Source organism: Crocodylus porosus, unplaced genomic scaffold, assembly GCF_001723895.1.
Source record: "Crocodylus porosus isolate Cpor-Errol unplaced genomic scaffold, CroPor_comp1, whole genome shotgun sequence".
NCBI lineage: Eukaryota > Metazoa > Chordata > Crocodylia > Crocodylidae > Crocodylus > Crocodylus porosus.
Window position 1 is genome coordinate 2,152,593 of NW_017728945.1, and position 17,079 is coordinate 2,169,671.

At 51.9% G+C, this 17,079-nt stretch overlaps 1 protein-coding gene and 1 long non-coding RNA gene across 8 annotated transcripts in view; one reads left to right on the plus strand and one right to left on the minus strand.

The window, feature by feature from the left end:
- TJP3 (tight junction protein 3) overlaps window positions 1-17,079 on the plus strand; it is a 39,548-nt gene that overhangs the window by 3,995 nt on the left and 18,474 nt on the right. For 3 of the 7 annotated variants that reach the window (XM_019550615.1, XM_019550616.1, XM_019550618.1), the window contains exons 2-5: window positions 10,793-10,849; window positions 11,578-11,702; window positions 12,555-12,657; window positions 14,884-15,394. In XM_019550615.1, the coding sequence (XP_019406160.1) occupies window positions 10,802-10,849; window positions 11,578-11,702; window positions 12,555-12,657; window positions 14,884-15,394 (787 nt within the window). In that variant the 5' untranslated portion in view covers window positions 10,793-10,801. Of the gene's footprint in view, window positions 1-2,571; window positions 2,858-3,824; window positions 4,063-10,617; window positions 10,708-10,792; window positions 10,850-11,577; window positions 11,703-12,554; window positions 12,658-14,883; window positions 15,395-17,079 lie in introns of those variants that run through there. The other 4 variants (XM_019550613.1, XM_019550612.1, XM_019550611.1 and 1 more) reach the window with 4 other exon arrangements.
- Window positions 779-15,991, minus strand: LOC109320488. Its single transcript, XR_002103799.1, has 3 exons — window positions 15,979-15,991; window positions 2,135-2,145; window positions 779-885 (listed from the first exon to the last, which is right to left on the minus strand). It is a non-coding gene; the product is annotated as an uncharacterized LOC109320488 (long non-coding RNA).

Sequence of the window (17,079 nt, forward strand, 5' to 3'; positions counted from 1 at the left end):
ACTGATTAGGGAAAAGATGAGTGTTTGTGGCTAAAGCCTAAGACTGGGTGATGTGGGTTACATCCCTGGTTCTGCCATGGATATGCTGTGAACCCTTAGGGTAGTATAACAGTGATGTGGTAGCCATAATGGTCCAGCAATGATGCAAAAGGCAAGGAATCCTTAGGGAACATATTCTGTCTCCCTTTTCCCCAAGTGTGAATCAGCTGTCAATGTCTCACCCAAGAGCTGATTTCATGTCAGTTATTCTACAGGTCCTGATCCACTTGCTAAGGCACTTAAAGGTGTATTTTCCATTTCCTGCATAGGAGTAGTTCATAAATTCTTTCGGGTGAAAGCTGCTTTCTAAATGTGAACTGTTACTGCTTTTTTGAATAAAAAAAAAAGTTCTTCCTGGCCAGCTCTGTTCCCTGGTACCAAGGAAAGCCTGAAACTGGCTGTATTTGTGGCTGTAGCAGAGAAGGAAATCTCTGAAATTTCAAAAGACACCATAAATACTTAAGGCATAATTAATCTGTGAAACTCATTGCCACAAGGCTAAACGCTAAACAGGATTAGAAAACAAAAAGGGCAAGGACACAATTAGCACAATTAGGACAATCAATTTTAGAAGGGACAGAAACCTTCCAGCTTGAAAGCAAAAGCTAAAGGGATAAGAGTGCCTTGGGGGCATAAAAAGGGGGGGTTGATGCCCCATCTAATCTAGACTAGAGCATTTGGTACTGCCTGCATTTAGAGCAGGGGCAGGCAATTGTTTCGGGCGGAGGGCCGCTTACTGAGTTTTGGCAAGCCATCGAGGGCTGCGTGACAGGCAGCCGGGGGAGATAAATATTAATTTTCTAAATTTTTAGAGGCCCCACGGGGCGGATAGAATGGCCTGTTGGGCTGCATTCGGCCCCCGGGCCACATTTTGCCCACCCCTGATTTAGGGGCAGGATGCTGGACAAACAGGGGAATCAGCTGTGCTTAGGAGACAGTTACCTTTGGGACAGAGGGAAAGAATCAACTCCCAGGGGAACTCTCTGCCTACTGCTCTGTGTGCTCAGTGTTTCCTTTGACCTTGCCTTCTGTATCAGACACAGGGAGGCGTGTGCGAGAGTAAATTGAGAACAAAGCGCTCTGCTGCACAGGTTTCGGCCAGAGGAGCTGCAGGGGAGGAGGGATCAGCCATGTGACAATAGGTAGCTATGTTGCTTAATGTCTTTCTGGAAGGTGCTCAGTACCGCAGCCAATGGCTAGAGTGTGCAAACCCAGGAAGACTAGAGCAGACCGCGTTATGGCAGCTCCTGTGTGTTTGTGCTGGCCTTGGGGCTGTTTGTCATCCTGTGCTTAGTGCCAGCGCTGCTCTATTGCCTTAAAGTGTAAACACTGCCTGCAAAGTCTCAACATGATGCAAGCCAGGGCAGGAGACGAGGCCTGTGGCATGTGTCGCTCAGCGAGGTGCATCTAAGCATGCTGCGTGTTAGATGGATCCAGGCAGTGCCCCACACCCTTTGGCCTGAACAAGGAAATGAGGGGCACTTCTTTCCCTTGATCAGCCTTCACCGTTTTGCCCTGCTAAAGCCAGAGGTACAGGATCACTGTGGGAACAGGCAGGAGATGGGAGCCCATAGGAAAGGGGAGAGGCCAGCTGATCTGGAGGTTCCCGAGCTGCAAGCTGCAAGCTGCAGAGAGAATTGCTCCTCCCTCCTTCCAGATGCTAGTACGCATTAAAAGGAACTATACATTCCTGGAATACTTACCTATCATTACTTGCCATCTAAAACATTGCTGACTTTTGCCACAGCATAGTTGGGCGGTTAGGTGGGGCCGCCTGTTCCTTGATGGCAAAGGGCGGAAGGTAGCCCGTGTGATCCTGAATGGGAGGGGAGGTGCCTGCAAATCTGTCCCAGCTGAAGTGTGGCCTGTTAATCCCTGGCCTGATCTATGCAGTCATTCTTGCATATGGGAGCATAAGTGCATGACGCTTCTGTAGCTCTTTTCACGTGGGCCGTGAAAGCAATGCACCCATGTCTGTGACCATGCGCTGCCGAGAAGGGTGGCAGCCATGGGTTACGATTCCAGTTGAATGGATAGGGAAGAGAGGCTGAGTGTTCGCCCAAGGGTGCAGAGCCAGGGGCTCTGACCCACACACTCACGTTCTTCCTTACAAATATAAACTTCCCAGAGCCCTGATGCAGGCTCCTGCTGCAGTCACTATTGAAGCTGAGGTGGAGTAAGCGCACCTTATACAGAACCTGGACCGTGTCCTTCATTAGTTTGCTGGCACAGTGGCAAAATCTGTCTTTGCTCTGGATTTGCTTTTGCCCCCAGCGGCTGCTGCCTTGAAGAAATCGACTCCAGAAATCCTTTCCTGCGCCCTGGCTTCCGGGCCGTACCTGACCTCCGTGCAAGTCTCCTTAGCCAGAACTGTTTCCCTGGGCTAGCTGCAGGGAAACCCTGGTCTGGATTTCTTTTGCCAAAGGAGAATGGCTCAAATGTAGGAGCCTGGCTGGAAAGCACTCTGCTGCCTGGCAGAGAGCACCTGAGCACATAGGCTTGGCCTGGAATAGGTGTGCCTCCCACCTTGCTGTGTCAGCAGGAGGTGGGGCTGGGGGCCAGCAGAGGAGGTGGAGCAGCAGGTGTAAGTCCACATCTCGCTGGGAGAAGGAAGAGCAGATTTGAAGTGCCTGAACTTCACTGAAAAGCGAAAAATCTCTCGGCCTTTGCCCACCTGCTCTGAGAAGATAATCTCCTCCGGTGCCAGGCACGCCTGGGCTCCTTGTTCTTTCCCGGGTGAAAGGCAGCGAGGCTCAGCGCTGCCCATGGGAGCAGCCAGCAGTCCGGGCCTCCGTGGAATATGAACGTGAGATTCCAGGCAAGTGTCTCTATCTATCCCAGCAGGTGCGCGTGTCTGAAGAAGGCACTTCTGTGCGGGTAGCTTTGCATGCCCCACACCGAACAACGGCCAGTGGAGCGGGGGAATGGGCTGCAGGGATAAACCTGGTAACTTGCCTCCACAAAGGATGAGAACCGTGGGGTGAGGAAACCACCTGGTCTAAGGGGAGGGGGAGGGGGAGGTGCATTTCCCCTGCAATGTTGCTCTCTTTGTGGGTGTCAACGAGACAGCTGAACCCCTTGGCTCTCTGCAGGGGGTTAGTGCCCTTAGCTTCTTTTCCAGCCCGTGAACTTAGTGCTGGGAAAGGAAACTGCGTGGGGATGGAAGTACCCAGAGCAGATGCAAAGCAGCGGCAGGGCAAGCGTCTCTTACACGCTGTCCCCAGCCCTGTGCTTCCCCCGGGATCTGAAAGACTGCAAGGCATTCGCTGAAATGGCTGCTGTGGTGGGGTCGCTGGAGGAGGATGGATTGAAACCCAACCCATTTCACGTTGAGCCAGTGGCAGCAGCTTCTGTTCATGACCACCTTGCTCTGAATTGTACCAGCAACCTGTTGATGTTTCTTTGAGGTTCAGAGCAAAGGGGCCGGAAGCACTCCTGTGTTCCTGGGAGAAGTCCCTTTGCTGCCTATCTTGTTCCCCTTAGGTTCCTCTCCAATGCAGGAATAGGGTCGGCCTCTGAAAGCTGCTGTTTACGGTGGCCGTGTGGTTTTGCTTCTATATGAATGTGCCATCCTATCACTTTTCATGCTGCAACCTGCCGAAGGTTGGTGTTAATCATACACAGACTTGGGTGATGTATTTTGTATTCCCATCACACTGCATTAGCTGCTTCGCCACTCCATTGTTCTCAGAAAAGCTGTGCTGGGTGGAATGACTTCTCCGGACCTCGGCGTTCCCGTGGAGGCACCGGTTCCCCTGCAGAGGGACGCTTTAATTGAGCCAGAAAAGTAGATTTAAACCTCCAAGTTGGGCATTTTAAATCTGCAGCCGCCGTCTTGGCTCGCTCTCTCTTCTTGCTGCACCGTTTCACGTGCCGTTGGCAGGGTATTAGCTGCATCACAGCACGGTTGTACTCCTGGAGCAGAAGCGCGATGACACAGGCCTTGGAGGCACTGGTTTAATTGGGCTGTGCATGGTGGATTTCGATCCTTCCCTCCAGCTCCTGGAACAGGTTTTTTGTCTGGTAGGCTTTTTGTTTACAGCGTGTTTTAGCTTTTCCTTTCTCGAGGCAGCTGGATGACTTCCCTGCTCAGATTGCTATGAGGAATCCTCCTCTGGGGTTCTTGGAATGTCTCTTGCTGCCAAGAAACCTGGTTAAGAAAGACTCCTTTCAGTGGAGCAGGACGGCCAGTCTGCCTGGGTTGGGCTGCTTTTTTATCGTCAGTACTACAAGGGTTTGGACCCAAGGTTCCTGTCTTGCATCGCCATAAACCCCTGTAATTCCACTGGTCTCGGTGAAATTGTCCCAGTGCAGAGCAGAGAGTTAACGATGGCTCCACTGCGAGCGACCACTGGCAGTGGCAGCTGATTTTCTGGAAGCTGCGATTGCTCAGTGCGAGGCTGGGAAAGGGAAGAGTGTGTGGCAAGGGTGGTGTCCAGGGGTCAGAGACTGCTGTGAAGGATGGGCAGGAAATGGAAGATCTCTGGACTTTCCCCTTTCTCTGTTATAATTAAAGCCCAGGATCGTGGGGATGGGGAAGAGGCTGGGGTCTCACACGGTGCAGCAGCGTTTTTCACGCAGGCCTCAAAACATTTATTTTCTCTCAGTTCAGACCTGCGCCGCTCCCTTCTTGCCCAGTCTCAGGCCTCCTGACAATCCTATCCTAATCCCTCGTCATAAATAAGTCTGATCAAAGTTCTTTGATCATCATCTAGGTTTTGTAGGTGAGGCTATTAATTAAGATTTGTAACTCAGAGTATTTAGATACTCCGGATTGTGATAGTCTTGAGACAGTGGGTGTCAGGGCTCTCTCTCATAATACCCTTTGAATATGGACCTGCTTTCTCAGGGTCCGGTCTGCTCACCACTTGCGGCCAGGCTGAGAAGCTGCCTGCTTCTGCTGCACTTATTCTTGGATTCCTGACCTCTTCATGCTCCTGAATTGTGCAGCGGTGCACTGTGCCGTGGGGCGGTGTACGGGACTTGGACTGAGAGATCTGGGTGCTATTTCTCAGCTTGTCATTCCAAGGGGTTTGGATAATTCATTTCACTACTCCATACACCGCTTATATGCCTATAATAGGATGAAGATCTTTGATAGACCAACATGCAGCTGGAATTGCCATACGTACTGCAGGCTGGCTGGCTTGCATACAACTCTGATATCCTTTCATAACTGGAACATACGTTAATCACTGTGCCACAGATAATAAGCTAGGTTATAAGGGGGTCACCCGCCTGACTCTGGGAAAGCAAAGGAGTGCTGCCAGGGAGCTGCAGCAAGTCTTGCCTTGGGGGTGGTCCACTCTCCTGGCTGGGCCAGAGAGGAGGTCTTTAGTAAGGGGTGATGCTAATTAACTCCTGCACTTGCTGCCATTTTGGTTCCTTTTCTGACTGGGTCTTTTCCACGGAAAGGGGTATGTTGATTTTGGCTCAGAGTTGCAAACAGCACAGAACTGAAGGGCTTCACAGGCTGCAGCTGAGCCTGCAGAGATGGAGACTAGTGTAGTGGCTTGCAGTGCCACTCACCTGGCGGTGTGGCTCTGAATAAACCTGGCTAGGTTCCTCTCCGATGCAGGCATAGGGTAGGCCTGGGAAAACTGCTGTTCATTAAACCAGGGGAGGGCAATTATTTCGGGCGGAGGGCCGCATACTGAGTTTTGGCAAGCCATTGAGGGCCACATTACAGGCAGCCAGGGGCAGATATATATTAATTTTCTAAATTTTTAGGGGCCCCGCGGGCCGGATAGAATGGCCTGGTGAGCCACATCCAGCCCCCGGGCTGCATTTTGCCCACCCCTGCATTAAACACACTGGCTTGTTCTTTCTTGTCCTTAGATGACCCGTGTGAGAGAGGTTATCAATCAAACAGGCTTGAAATAGCGTTTAACTAACCAGCCACCTCTGTTAGGTTTCTCACTATTCAATGTCCCTTAGCTAAAGATCAGACTGAGGAATTGTTAACGATTTTTAATATTAGTAATCAAAGCAGCTTTTCCAAAGTTACCAAAACAGTATTAGTAAGCAAAACCAAGCAACTGTTTCAAAACACTTTCCAAGAGAGAAATCCATTTGGTTAATTCACAGACTCATTGCTATCTTGTTATAATGACGGGCTTTTATCCCAGTTCATTGAGCAGATGATGTCTTCATACTAGGTAAAACTCTGGATCCTTATATGTATTTCAATCAGGTTTAAGTGCAAATGGAATTAATGAGATTGTTTCTGCCATGGTGGCATTTGAAAGTGATAGGAAAGCTCCTGGACTGGCCAAGCAGCGGAGCTGGGTGGTATTTCTTCTGTGCTTGGAAGTAATGGAGAGCTTTTGGTGCCATGTCCAATCTATTCCACATTTTGAGGGAATGATGTAGGCATCGGTGAGCAGAACCCTGATGGCTTTGGTGACAATTCAAATGGTCAGAAGGGTGAAATAGGGGGCCCATGGTATCTGCTTAGTGGAGCTACCAGCTGCAGCTACCTCTGTAATGTATCTACAGAGGAGAGAGCTGGTTGATGGGAGCCATTAGCACATTCTGCCATAACAGCATCCCCCATCTCAGCCCATCCTCCAAAAAAGAGCTTTAAAAAGCTACCACTGACAGGACAAGAAAAGGAGTAAGAGTAAGGTGAAGGGAGCCACAGAGTCCCTGGCATGGGTGCTGGGAATAGGTGCATGCACAGACTGCCCTGTTCAGGTGGCAAACCTGGGTGGGAATCCAGATGGGGCAGTTGCAGGGACTCTCTGAAATAGGAGGGGGTGGGAGGGAGCACACAGGGAATGGAGGGTTGTCAGGAGCTCCCGGTGGGTGCAATGAAATCAGTGTGACTTTCCAGTTATATCACAGGGTCGCAATTCAGAGAGAGACTACCTTGGAGGTCTGAGGGGGGTGCTTGCAAGCTAGATTTTGCCCCTTCTGCGTGCAGCACCACTGCAGGCGGTGCCCCCAGCAGAATGAAAGTAATCCTGTGAAAAACCGGCAGCTAATCCTGTGAAAAATTGGCAGCTAATCCTGTGCTTTTTAGTAAAGCGCTAAAACAGGTTACCCAGAGAGGCTGTGGAATCTCCATCCTTGGAGATTTTTAGCATACCTGGCTAGACAAAGCCATGGCTGGGATGATCAGGGCTGGCCCACAATTTTTGGGGGCCCCCAATCCATCAAGATCAAAATTGTGATTAATTGCAGTATAAACTCACTGAAATAAAAGTCAGGGGTGGCTGCACGCTACAGGGGGTGCGAGGTGGGTGCAGCACGTGTTGCTTACGCCTGAGTTCCCTCCCGGGGGCCGGGGACAGGGCTGGGGCCAGGAACCCCTTCCCCGCTTGGCGAGGAAGGGGCTCCCTGCCTGCACCGAGCCCTTTAAACGTGGTGCAGGTGGCGGGGGGCGAGTGGGGCACGGCCCCTTGGCTGCAGGGCCCCCTGCGGCCACAGGTTCTGCAGGACAGGACGAGCCAGCCCAGGGGGTGATCTAGGGGGGGCTGGTCCTGCTTTGAGGAGGGGGTTGGACTACACCTCCTGAGGTCCCTTCCAACCCTCATTTTCAATGCTTCTATGAAGCTTTACTAAAATCTCTGGAATTCACCTGGGCTTTAGACAGAGACGACTAGCAGGGTGCGGGGCCGGGGGTAAATCAGCCTGTGCGGGGCCCAGACGCGACGGTGGCAGGGTGGGGTGGCGCGTGGCCAGAGGCAGAGCCAGTCCAGCTCCACAAGGGCTCTGATTTGTGTCCCCCCCCACCGGGACGGCCCTGGCTGTAGGTACTTGTCACTCACCAAAGATTCGGAGAAGCAAGCCGATTCCAAGCTGCTTCCTGCTTTTTCCCGCGAGAAGCTGCCGGTTCTCTCAGCCACTCGGATGGTGTGTTTTTGGGGGTTTTGTTCCTCCTGAAGATCTCTGAAACACTTGCTACTTTTTTTTACCACATCTATTTTCCTGAAGGGAAGTAGTTTCCATTGACAAACATTAATAGGCAGAGCTGATGATGCATTTTTCCAGGCCCTATAAACGGTTTAATGTAACTTCAGGACAGCCCTTGGTGGTGGAGCGCTAGTACCCAAGGTGCATGTGAGTCATTCAGAGGGTTTAACTCTGGAATGCCCCTTCTGAGAAGCATTTAGCTTGAGTAAACAGTACAGGTATAAGCCATTTTACTGCTTGTCTATGAGAATTGGCAGGAAAGTGGGTTGTCCAGCTCAGCTTCAGCGTGATGACTGCTTTCTTTAGGGAGCCTTCCTACAGCTGACTCACCCATGCTATTAGGTCAGCTGGATTCTTGTTCTCTCTAGATTTTGCAGGGGTCTCTGTACACAGGACTTAAGAAGACAGAATTAACAGAATGCTTGCCAGTGAAAATACAGTCCTTTTTATTAAGCAGGGAGCTCCTTGCTCTCCTGCCAAGCAAAAGTGTCCTATGCCTCTTCTGTCTTTTGCAGTGTTGTATGGAAAGTCCCAGCATCCTGATGAAAATCATCTTGTGCTGTAGCAGCGCGTGCAATAAGACATGTTGGGCCGTATGCTGATTATTTAGCTCGACTCAGTGCCAGCTTCCTCAGGTTGCTTTCTTGGGCCCATTTATGGGATGCCCATGGGCTAGCTTTGCACCTGGGCTGCGCCCACCAGCATGTCAAGCTGTCTTCAGCAAAATCCAATACTCCATGTTAGAGCAGGGGCTTTATGTAAACTCCCTTCAGTTGCCTTGGTGCTTCTGTCCTTACGTAGTAGTCCATTATGCAGCCAAATAAGATAATTTGACTGACTTAGTTACCAGTGGCAGCTGAGTTAATAAAACCATGCAGAAACCCTGCTGTCTCAACACTGTTGTTCCCTGCACCAGCTGATAGGGTTAAGGGGATCACTGCCTGGGTATCATGCTCTTCGCAGAAGTGCCAGGCATACAGTTCATCACCCCTCCAGTTGTTTTACCCTTAACGTTTTGGTTGATTCGCTTTAAAGATTGTCCCTTCCAATCAGTTTTTTGATATATTGGTTTTTGTGATTCATGACAAACTCCTTGTACATGGGCCTTTGGGAAAGCTGAGTTATGGTCATGTGCCTAGTTAAATAAAGTGTGGTCCTAACTCAGGGGTGGGCAAAATGCAGCCCACGGGCTGGACGCGGCCCACCAGGCTGTTCTGTCCAGCCTGCGGGGCCCCTAAAAAATTTAGAAAATTAATATTTATCTGCCCTTGGCTGCCTGTCATGCAGCCCTCGATGGCTTGCCAAAACTCAGTAAGCAGCCCTCCACCTGAAATAATTGCCTGGCCCTGTCCCAACTGTTGGCCATGTTTTGGGGGCAGTACCTAGGCAACAAAGCTGCTGGAAATACAAGGGGTCTGATGCAGAAATCCTTGGCAGCCGCACTTTACCAGGACAGCTTCTTCCATCTCCCCTGGCCGCTTTCTCTGGTTTGGCCACCATCAATCTTTCCAGATCGTGGTGTATGCATGCGAGGTCACCCAGACCTTCACCACATATGCTTAGGCAGTAGTATGGAGAAGCAAAGGCTGCCCAGACCTTCCACCCCCTCTTTAAGACCGAATCCGGAGGCCAGATTGAGTCCAAACATTTGGTGTCTTCATGGCTGTAGTTGTATAAGCATTCAGGAACTAAACCCAGGTCTCTTGTGCGGTAGACAAGGATGCTACCACTGAATCACAGGGGACTCCCCTGGCTTCTTTAGGATCTATTTTAAAATGCTGACATTGAAAGAAAAAGACAAAGAGAATAATGAAGTGGGGGTGGTGCGCCACATGCAGCCTTGAACTGTGGGAAGAGGGGCCCACAGAAGCCCCTGTGGGTGGGAGACTGAACCCTTTGTGTAGGGGTGGGTGCTGGAAGGGTACACAAAGGCTTGCAGGGAGTTAGAGCTCCGTCCTTTATTGAACCCTTATCTACCAGACTCAGCTTCCATACAAATGTATAGGTGTAAAAGAAGCCGTTCTCAAAAATGGGTTTGAGTTAAACCTGGCCTTCAAGTGCTGGAGTCGCTTGCTTTCCTCTGTGGAGCGCTTATTCTGCAGCCAAGGCCACAGCTGCAGCTGCAGCCAGGATAAGGTTCCCCCGAGCTACCTCCAGTCTGGCCAGCATGGGTGGTAACAGCAGTTAGGACACTGAAGTGGGCTTAGGAAGCAGAGTTCGCACCCATGGGCCAGGCAGGCTCCCACAGCCCATGGTGAAGCTGTTTCGAGCATGTCATCACTGATTTTGTTGCCCACGCTGACTGGAGTTACCCTGGCGTGGGGGCGCCTGCCTGTGCTGAGCCCCAAGGATCCTGGTGCTTGGGGCCTTATCTAACACTATTGTTAACATGCTCCATATCTTCTGTACTCCTGCTGAACCCTGCCCTTGACGCTTTGGGAGCGAAGGATGCTTGTGCATTCTCTCATTTTATACAGCCCACATCCCATGTGCTGGGAGCTGGTATCTATTTGTGGAAGAATTAACACCCCTGACCTGGCCTGGACACACCCTTAATAGGAGGCACTCCCCTCTCCAGTTGCAGCAGAGAGGCAGTCATTTAAATGTTACAGGCTGGGCACATGGAACAAGAGGTGGGAGGAGGCTGAGATCTCTCAGTGGTTGAGCACTTCTTGGAAGGAGGCTGCTAGTGCCTTTGCAGCTGTGATTCTTCTTCCCTTTTCGAGTGCACCGTTCTGGGGCTGTAGAGAGGTATGAGGAGCAGATTTGCGCCATCTCTCTTTTCTGGGGCAAAAATCAAATGTGGTTAATTGATTGCCTGCCTTCTTACTCCCAGGTTACAGACATGGAGGAGATGGTCATCTGGGAGCAGTACACCGTGACGCTCAGCAAGGTGAGTGGCATCCCTTTCTGATTCCTAGGGAACTGCAGTCGAGGGTAGTAGCTTTATTGGGTAGGTGGCTGGCAGTGGCTTATCTTGTGAGCCTCCTGAATGAGGTGCCCCTCTGATGTGGCTGGGATTTCACTGAGACCCGTGTTGCCAAAGTAGGATAATGATGGTCATACTTGGGTGCTTCATCAGATTGCTTCACAAAGGTGCTCAGCATCCTCTCAATGGTAGGGATGGAGAAACCGAGATGTAGGAAATGGAAGTGTCTTGTCCAGCGTCCCCAGCAGGCAGTGGCAGAGTCTGCAACAGAAATCAAGTCTCTTGAGTGCCAGTCCACAGCTTTCCTGTTAACGTGAGCTGGCCCCCTGGCAGCAGGAGCCCCCTTAAAGTGTCTTGTTCATGCCACCTGGCACCCAGTGCTCTGCCTGCTTTCTCCTGAGCATTTCTCCTGGGGCCAGCTGTGCATAAGCCTGGATAGTGTTGCCACCACCAAGTAGCCCCAGCAGCTCCCCAGTAGCGGTGTGCCAGCTGGGGATCCTGTCTTATAGCCCTGTGCTCTGACTCTCCTGACTCCGGAGGGCAGTTTCCTTGCACAAGTCAAAGGAGACTGTTCCCAGCAATGCATTACTGCTGCCCTCTGCCTCCTGCCCTCCCTCGTCTACCAGCAGCTGGTAACTCCTGATTCCAGCTCTGGCTGCATTGTCTAACCGTGCATGTTTCTGTTGCATTAGGACCCTCGGAAAGGCTTTGGCTTTGCTGTCTCAGGTGGAAGGGACCGTCCCAGCGGTGTGAATGGGGACACCTCTGTCTTTGTCTCTGATGTGGTACCCGGGGGCCCAGCTGACGGCAGGCTCCAGTAAGTGAAAACGGGGCTGGAGGAATGTACTAGGGAAAGTCTTGTGACCAGAGGTGGGGTTGAGGCTCCATGCTGGATTCTGGACTTCCCGGTCCCTGGGGTGTATGGGAGCTGGCTCCATCTCAGTCAGTGGACAGAACAGCCCAAATGCTTGCTGACTGATCTGCAGCTGCTAGTCACTATCTTTATGCCCATTTCAAAGGTGGGGATGCTGAGGTACTGAGACTCTCAAGGCAACAGAGTGAGTTTGGCAGACCCTGGATTAGAATTTGAGAGGTTCTGGTTTTCTATCATGCTCTAGACATGACGAATGAGGATTGAATGCTGCCAGGGTTGGGAAATAGGTCGGCTGGAGTTACTAGTGTGGTGGGCGGAGGGCAGAGGCAGGAGAACTTGGGTCTCTTTCTAGGCAGGTTTACAAAAGCAGATCCCAGCTGCCAGCCCCCCATCAGTGTCAGCTTGCTGAGGAACTCTGCCTCCCATCTTACTCTGAGGCAGCCCGGCTTCCAGCAGTGGTCAGACTGGGGACAGAGCGGGTGGGTGGAGAGGAGTTAGGGTTGTGGATGGGTGAAGGTTAAAGGACATCATGTTGCCTTGGTGGGGATCTGGCTCTGGGGAGATGCAGGCATGTGTGCTTGCCCTTTGGAGAGCATGTGAGGGTCAGGCTTGAACTACAGAGCCAGCTGCAACAGCATCTGGTTCCCTGCAGCTTCCCGTGGCTGAGGGGCAGCTCTCAGGCATTTGAGGGTGCCGTCGCACTTGGGTTAGTTGTGTCTCTGCTCACAATGGCTCGGTGCCCTGCTGGGGGAGTGTTGCCCAGGGATCTGCCCAACCTAATTCTTTCCTTTCCAGGGCAAGAGATAACATTGTTATGGTGAACGGCCTTTCCATGGAGAACGTGTCCTCCTCTTTCGCCATCCAGACGCTCAAAACCTGTGGCAAACTGGCCAACATTGTAAGTGTCCCACAGCCTGCTGGGGAGCGGAGCTGGTTTGGTTTGGGCAGGAAGGGAGCCTATTAGGGACCAACATAGATTCAAATTCTGCTGCCAGTGGCAGACAAGAGGGTCAAACTCAGCCTGTGGGACTGGGTGCAGCTCTACTGAAGGTTTGACCTCCCTCGCCTTTAGCTCAGATGTTGCCCTGAGCTCGAGTTGTCATGCATGAATGATCAGCTTCAAGCTAGCTGCCCCTTTTGGGGTGTAGGCTAAACCCACATTAGCTGAATCCATTGGCTGCAAACACAACCTGGGCAATATTGCTATAGGCTAACTCCATTCGAGTGACACTCGTGCTCTAGTGCCTCCCTGCCTTGTCCAGAAGGGATTGCTTGTTCCTCCTACAGTTCAGTGGGAAGAACTTCATCGAGCAGTGCAAAGAGGCATGAGATGTGCCCTGGAAGACCTGGCGCCATGCATAAATAAGGGCAGGGCTACTGAGTGCTTTCACTCGAGCTGAGCTAACTTGGAGCGTGTCTGTTCCACTCCCTCAGCCCTCCGGAGCGCACTGTGCAAAAACCTGGTCCCACTTGCACACTCCTGCTCATGCCAAACCTGGAAAGGAGGCAGCGAAGTTGTAGTGGGGTGTCCCCAACCCAGACAGTGAGAGCAGTGGGGGCAGGACACCTCCACGGTGCCCTCACTTGCCTCCTTTCCAGGGCTGGGATGGGTTCAGGGAGGATGGGTGAGGTGGGATGTGCTTCTCGGTGCCCTTACGCTCTGAGGAAATGGCTTGGAGGTGCCTGCGGAGAAGTAACGTGACAGCTGATAACGAGCCAGGCAAGATATACCCGGACCTGGGTGGGATCCCACTAGGGCTGGATTTGGGGCCCACATCCTCATTTTTGTGGACTGGGAGACTTTTAAAGCTAAAAGCTCCAGGTTTTTGTGATGTCACTTGTTTAGATTGACACTTCCTGCGCCCTGTTAACATGAGACCTGACTTGCAAGAATAAACCAGCATCTTAAATCACCGCAGGGCGCTGATTCATTGCAAAGTTCTAAACTTGTAAGAGAGGATAAATCCAGGAATAACCCTGGGCAGTCACAGCTGGAAGCCAATTGCAGTTATTATGGGATGGCAAGCAGCAAACACCATCATTTAAAACAGCAGTGGAATTTAAATCACATGCATAATCAGAACAGCTTTTGAAAATCAGTGCGTGAGGCTCTGGCCTGGCCCAGAGCTGTTGCGAAACAAAGGCGATTCCATTAAAGGGTCCCAGGATGTAGCTCCCCAGGATAAGGTTCAAACCATGAGCTCTAGGTCCTGTGCTCAGACGACTACTTCCTGAGACCAGCGTTAGCAGAGCCTGGAAGGCCTCTACACATGGGGTGGGCAGCCCTCCACTGTCCTGCTCTCCTGAATAGATGCTGTGGACAAAGTGGCTCTGTGACCTGGGCTATCATTGCTGAAGCAGTGGAGCTGTGCACCTCAAGGAGCCTGGAAATTAAAGGCAGTGTTCAGTGCAGTTTGGAGCAGTGCACCACAGAAGTGCACCATGGTTCAAACCATGGTTGCTAAAAGGAATATTGAATCTAATGGGTAGCCCTTTGGGTAGCTGGGCACATATGACCATTGCAAAGCCATGGGCCAGCAGGGAATTAAGACATGATGTTGGGAGTGAGTGGTGGAAAGGAAAGGGCAGTCAAGACACAAGCATTGGCAGAAGGGATGTAGAACAAAGGGTGGAGCTCAGCTGGTGATCACCTCCTCTTCTTGTTTCCTTTTTATTCATGCATGTGGAGCAGTGCAGCAGATCTGGATCCCCATTTACTGACAACATCAGTACACCACCCTTTGGGTAGGGGGTATGATGACTGGACAGTTATACTGGTAAAAACCATAGTGTGGAGGCTGTTAGATCAGTAGAAAGGTGATATAAGCCAGTGTAGTTATTCCCCTTCCCCGAGGATAGCTTCCGGTAAACCAGCACACTTATACTAACATAACAGCAGCAACACTAGGTAGGGGCTTGTGTTGTTCATAATGCAGTACTGTCTCAGGGCCTTGGTTTCCACACCTGTCAGCTGGGGATAATGACCTTGTCCCATCTGAAGTGCTTGGAGCTCTGCACTTGAGAAGCACTGTAGAAGTGCGTGGCTTGCCTTGGACTCAGGGGAGTTGTCTGTGTCTAGCAAAGCCAGGCTACTTTACCAGTGCAATCATCTTTCCACCTACAGACATTGAAGAGACCAAAGAAAATTCATCTTCCTGTTACCAAAACCAGCCAGCTGAGCAGTCAGCCGCTCCCTGGCAACTCCGTACGCTCTGCCAACACTGCCCGATATGATTCAGATGGGGAAGACCAGGAAGACGAGCCATCACCACGGAGCCCAGGGAAAGAGTATAGGTATGACAGTTACAGCAGGAGCCGGCCCCAGGACGACATGGATTACAGTAGAGGGTACGATGGAGATTCCTCTAGTGAGAGGAGCTCGGGCCACTATCGGGATGACAGCAATTATCGGAAACAGTTGTCCAAAGGCAGGAGGAAGAGCCAAGACGGTGGTTACAGGAGGCACAGTCAAGATAGTGGTTCGGATTGGCAGAGGCCACAGTCCACCAATGGGTATGGCAAGGAAGAGGATGCCAACGGGCTGGCTCTAGTGTCTGGATTCAAGAGGCTGCCACGCCAGGATGTCCTCATGAAACCCATCAAATCGGTTCTGGTGAAGCAGAAGGAGAACGAAGGTAGGGAGCAGCTCAAATGGAGGCTTCCCCATTTTTGCTTCTCACTCTCCCTGCCCTCCATCCTGCTAGACTGTTCCACCCCTTTCTTGTAACCAGCACCCCTTTTCTTGAGCCCTTAGTCCCCACATGTGATAGAGGCTACTGAGTGAGTATATGGGAGGGACAGAGAACTCTGGCTTGGATTTGGAGCTGCTGGCCTGCACTCCTTGCCCCCCACGATCTCTGGGCCTCCCCCAGCTCCTTGCTTTTGCTCTTTCTTGCTAACTGCCTGCATCTGCCTCTGTTCTGCACTGCTTCTACCCCACCTTTCTGGGCACTTGGTGGAGGGGCAGGCGCTAGGGGGCATAGGCATAGAGGGGACAGGCAGAAGGAGAGCAAGTGGTGGCAGGCAGAAGGAGGCAGCAGGGGGCAAAGTGTGGGAGAGAAAGGGGTGGGGATCAGGCTGCTTGACTCCCCACTGCCACTGCTCCTTTGTCTACTGTAGCAGTGGGAAGTATGAATTTAAGATGACCCTCTGTAACGGGGCCTTCCCGGGGCTGGTTTGACTTTGACCTGCCCACATGTCTCTGAGGCAGGCTAACCACCCACCTCTGTTGTCTGCCACGCCTTGATGATAAATGATTACGATTTCACTCAGGTGGGAGGCTGCCCAGTCTGAACCCTGATGTAAAGGGGAATATCCTCAGCTCCGTTCCACCCCTACACTGCGGCCTGAGCCTCGCGGATGGCATCTCAGGCAGCTAAACCCAGCTGTACCCTTCACCCCATTAGCTGTGGTCGCCTCTCTGGGACCTTCAGCTCTCCCTTAGGCCCTGGCCCTGTCTCAAGCCAGTTGGGATCCCGAGCCTCTTGCTCTCTGGGTATCCCTCGTGGTGGGACACCTCAGTCCTTCAACCCCTGCTTTGGGTCCTTGACCCAACATAAAGCAGTCGAGGTCCCTTGGGTCAGGTCTAAGCTGCATGCCTGCTTTTACCCTCACAACTCTACTGGACCACATAATCCTCAGACCTTTCAAAGATCTCCCCGGCCTGGGCTTTCCCCAGCCAGGACTGTGTGTGGGCTGGAGGTTATTAAGCATCCCTTACCCACCTTTCACCAGGGAGGTTCATGGTCCTGGCATTTCCTGGGGCTGCTGCACCACTGGCAGTCCCACCAGGCCTACCAACCCTGGCAGGGTGCAGTTTTAGGTCATGCCCAGGACCTGGGGCTTCCTCCATCCCCACAGCCCCAGCTCATACCTTCAAGGTGTTCCTGAGCCTCCGCTCAGCTAACTGATGTCTCTCTCAGCAAACTGCTGCTTCAGCCTATTTATAGCTTGATCTCAAAAATGGCCACCGCAGCCAAGCACCTGGCTGCTGCCTGCTCCAGCCCTTAAACTGGCAGGCACCAACAGTGCCCTGCTACAACCTCCAATAATTAAATTCTGTGTATGGAAAATTATAACAAACTAGCCAATTGCCCGTCAAGAATGATTGATTGGTTGTTTTGTTTTTTTGGGTTTTTTTGCTGGGGGATAGAGCGGGAGAGGACAGAGCCCCATACCCCCGCCCCCCCACATCCAGGCCCACTCCCCCACTCCACACCTCAGTGACAGGGGGAGGGCAGGAGCAGGCCCGGGTCTGATGCAGGGAAGGACAAGGCCTGAGGGTGGGGAGAAGGCAGCCCACGGTGGCGGGGGGAAGGGG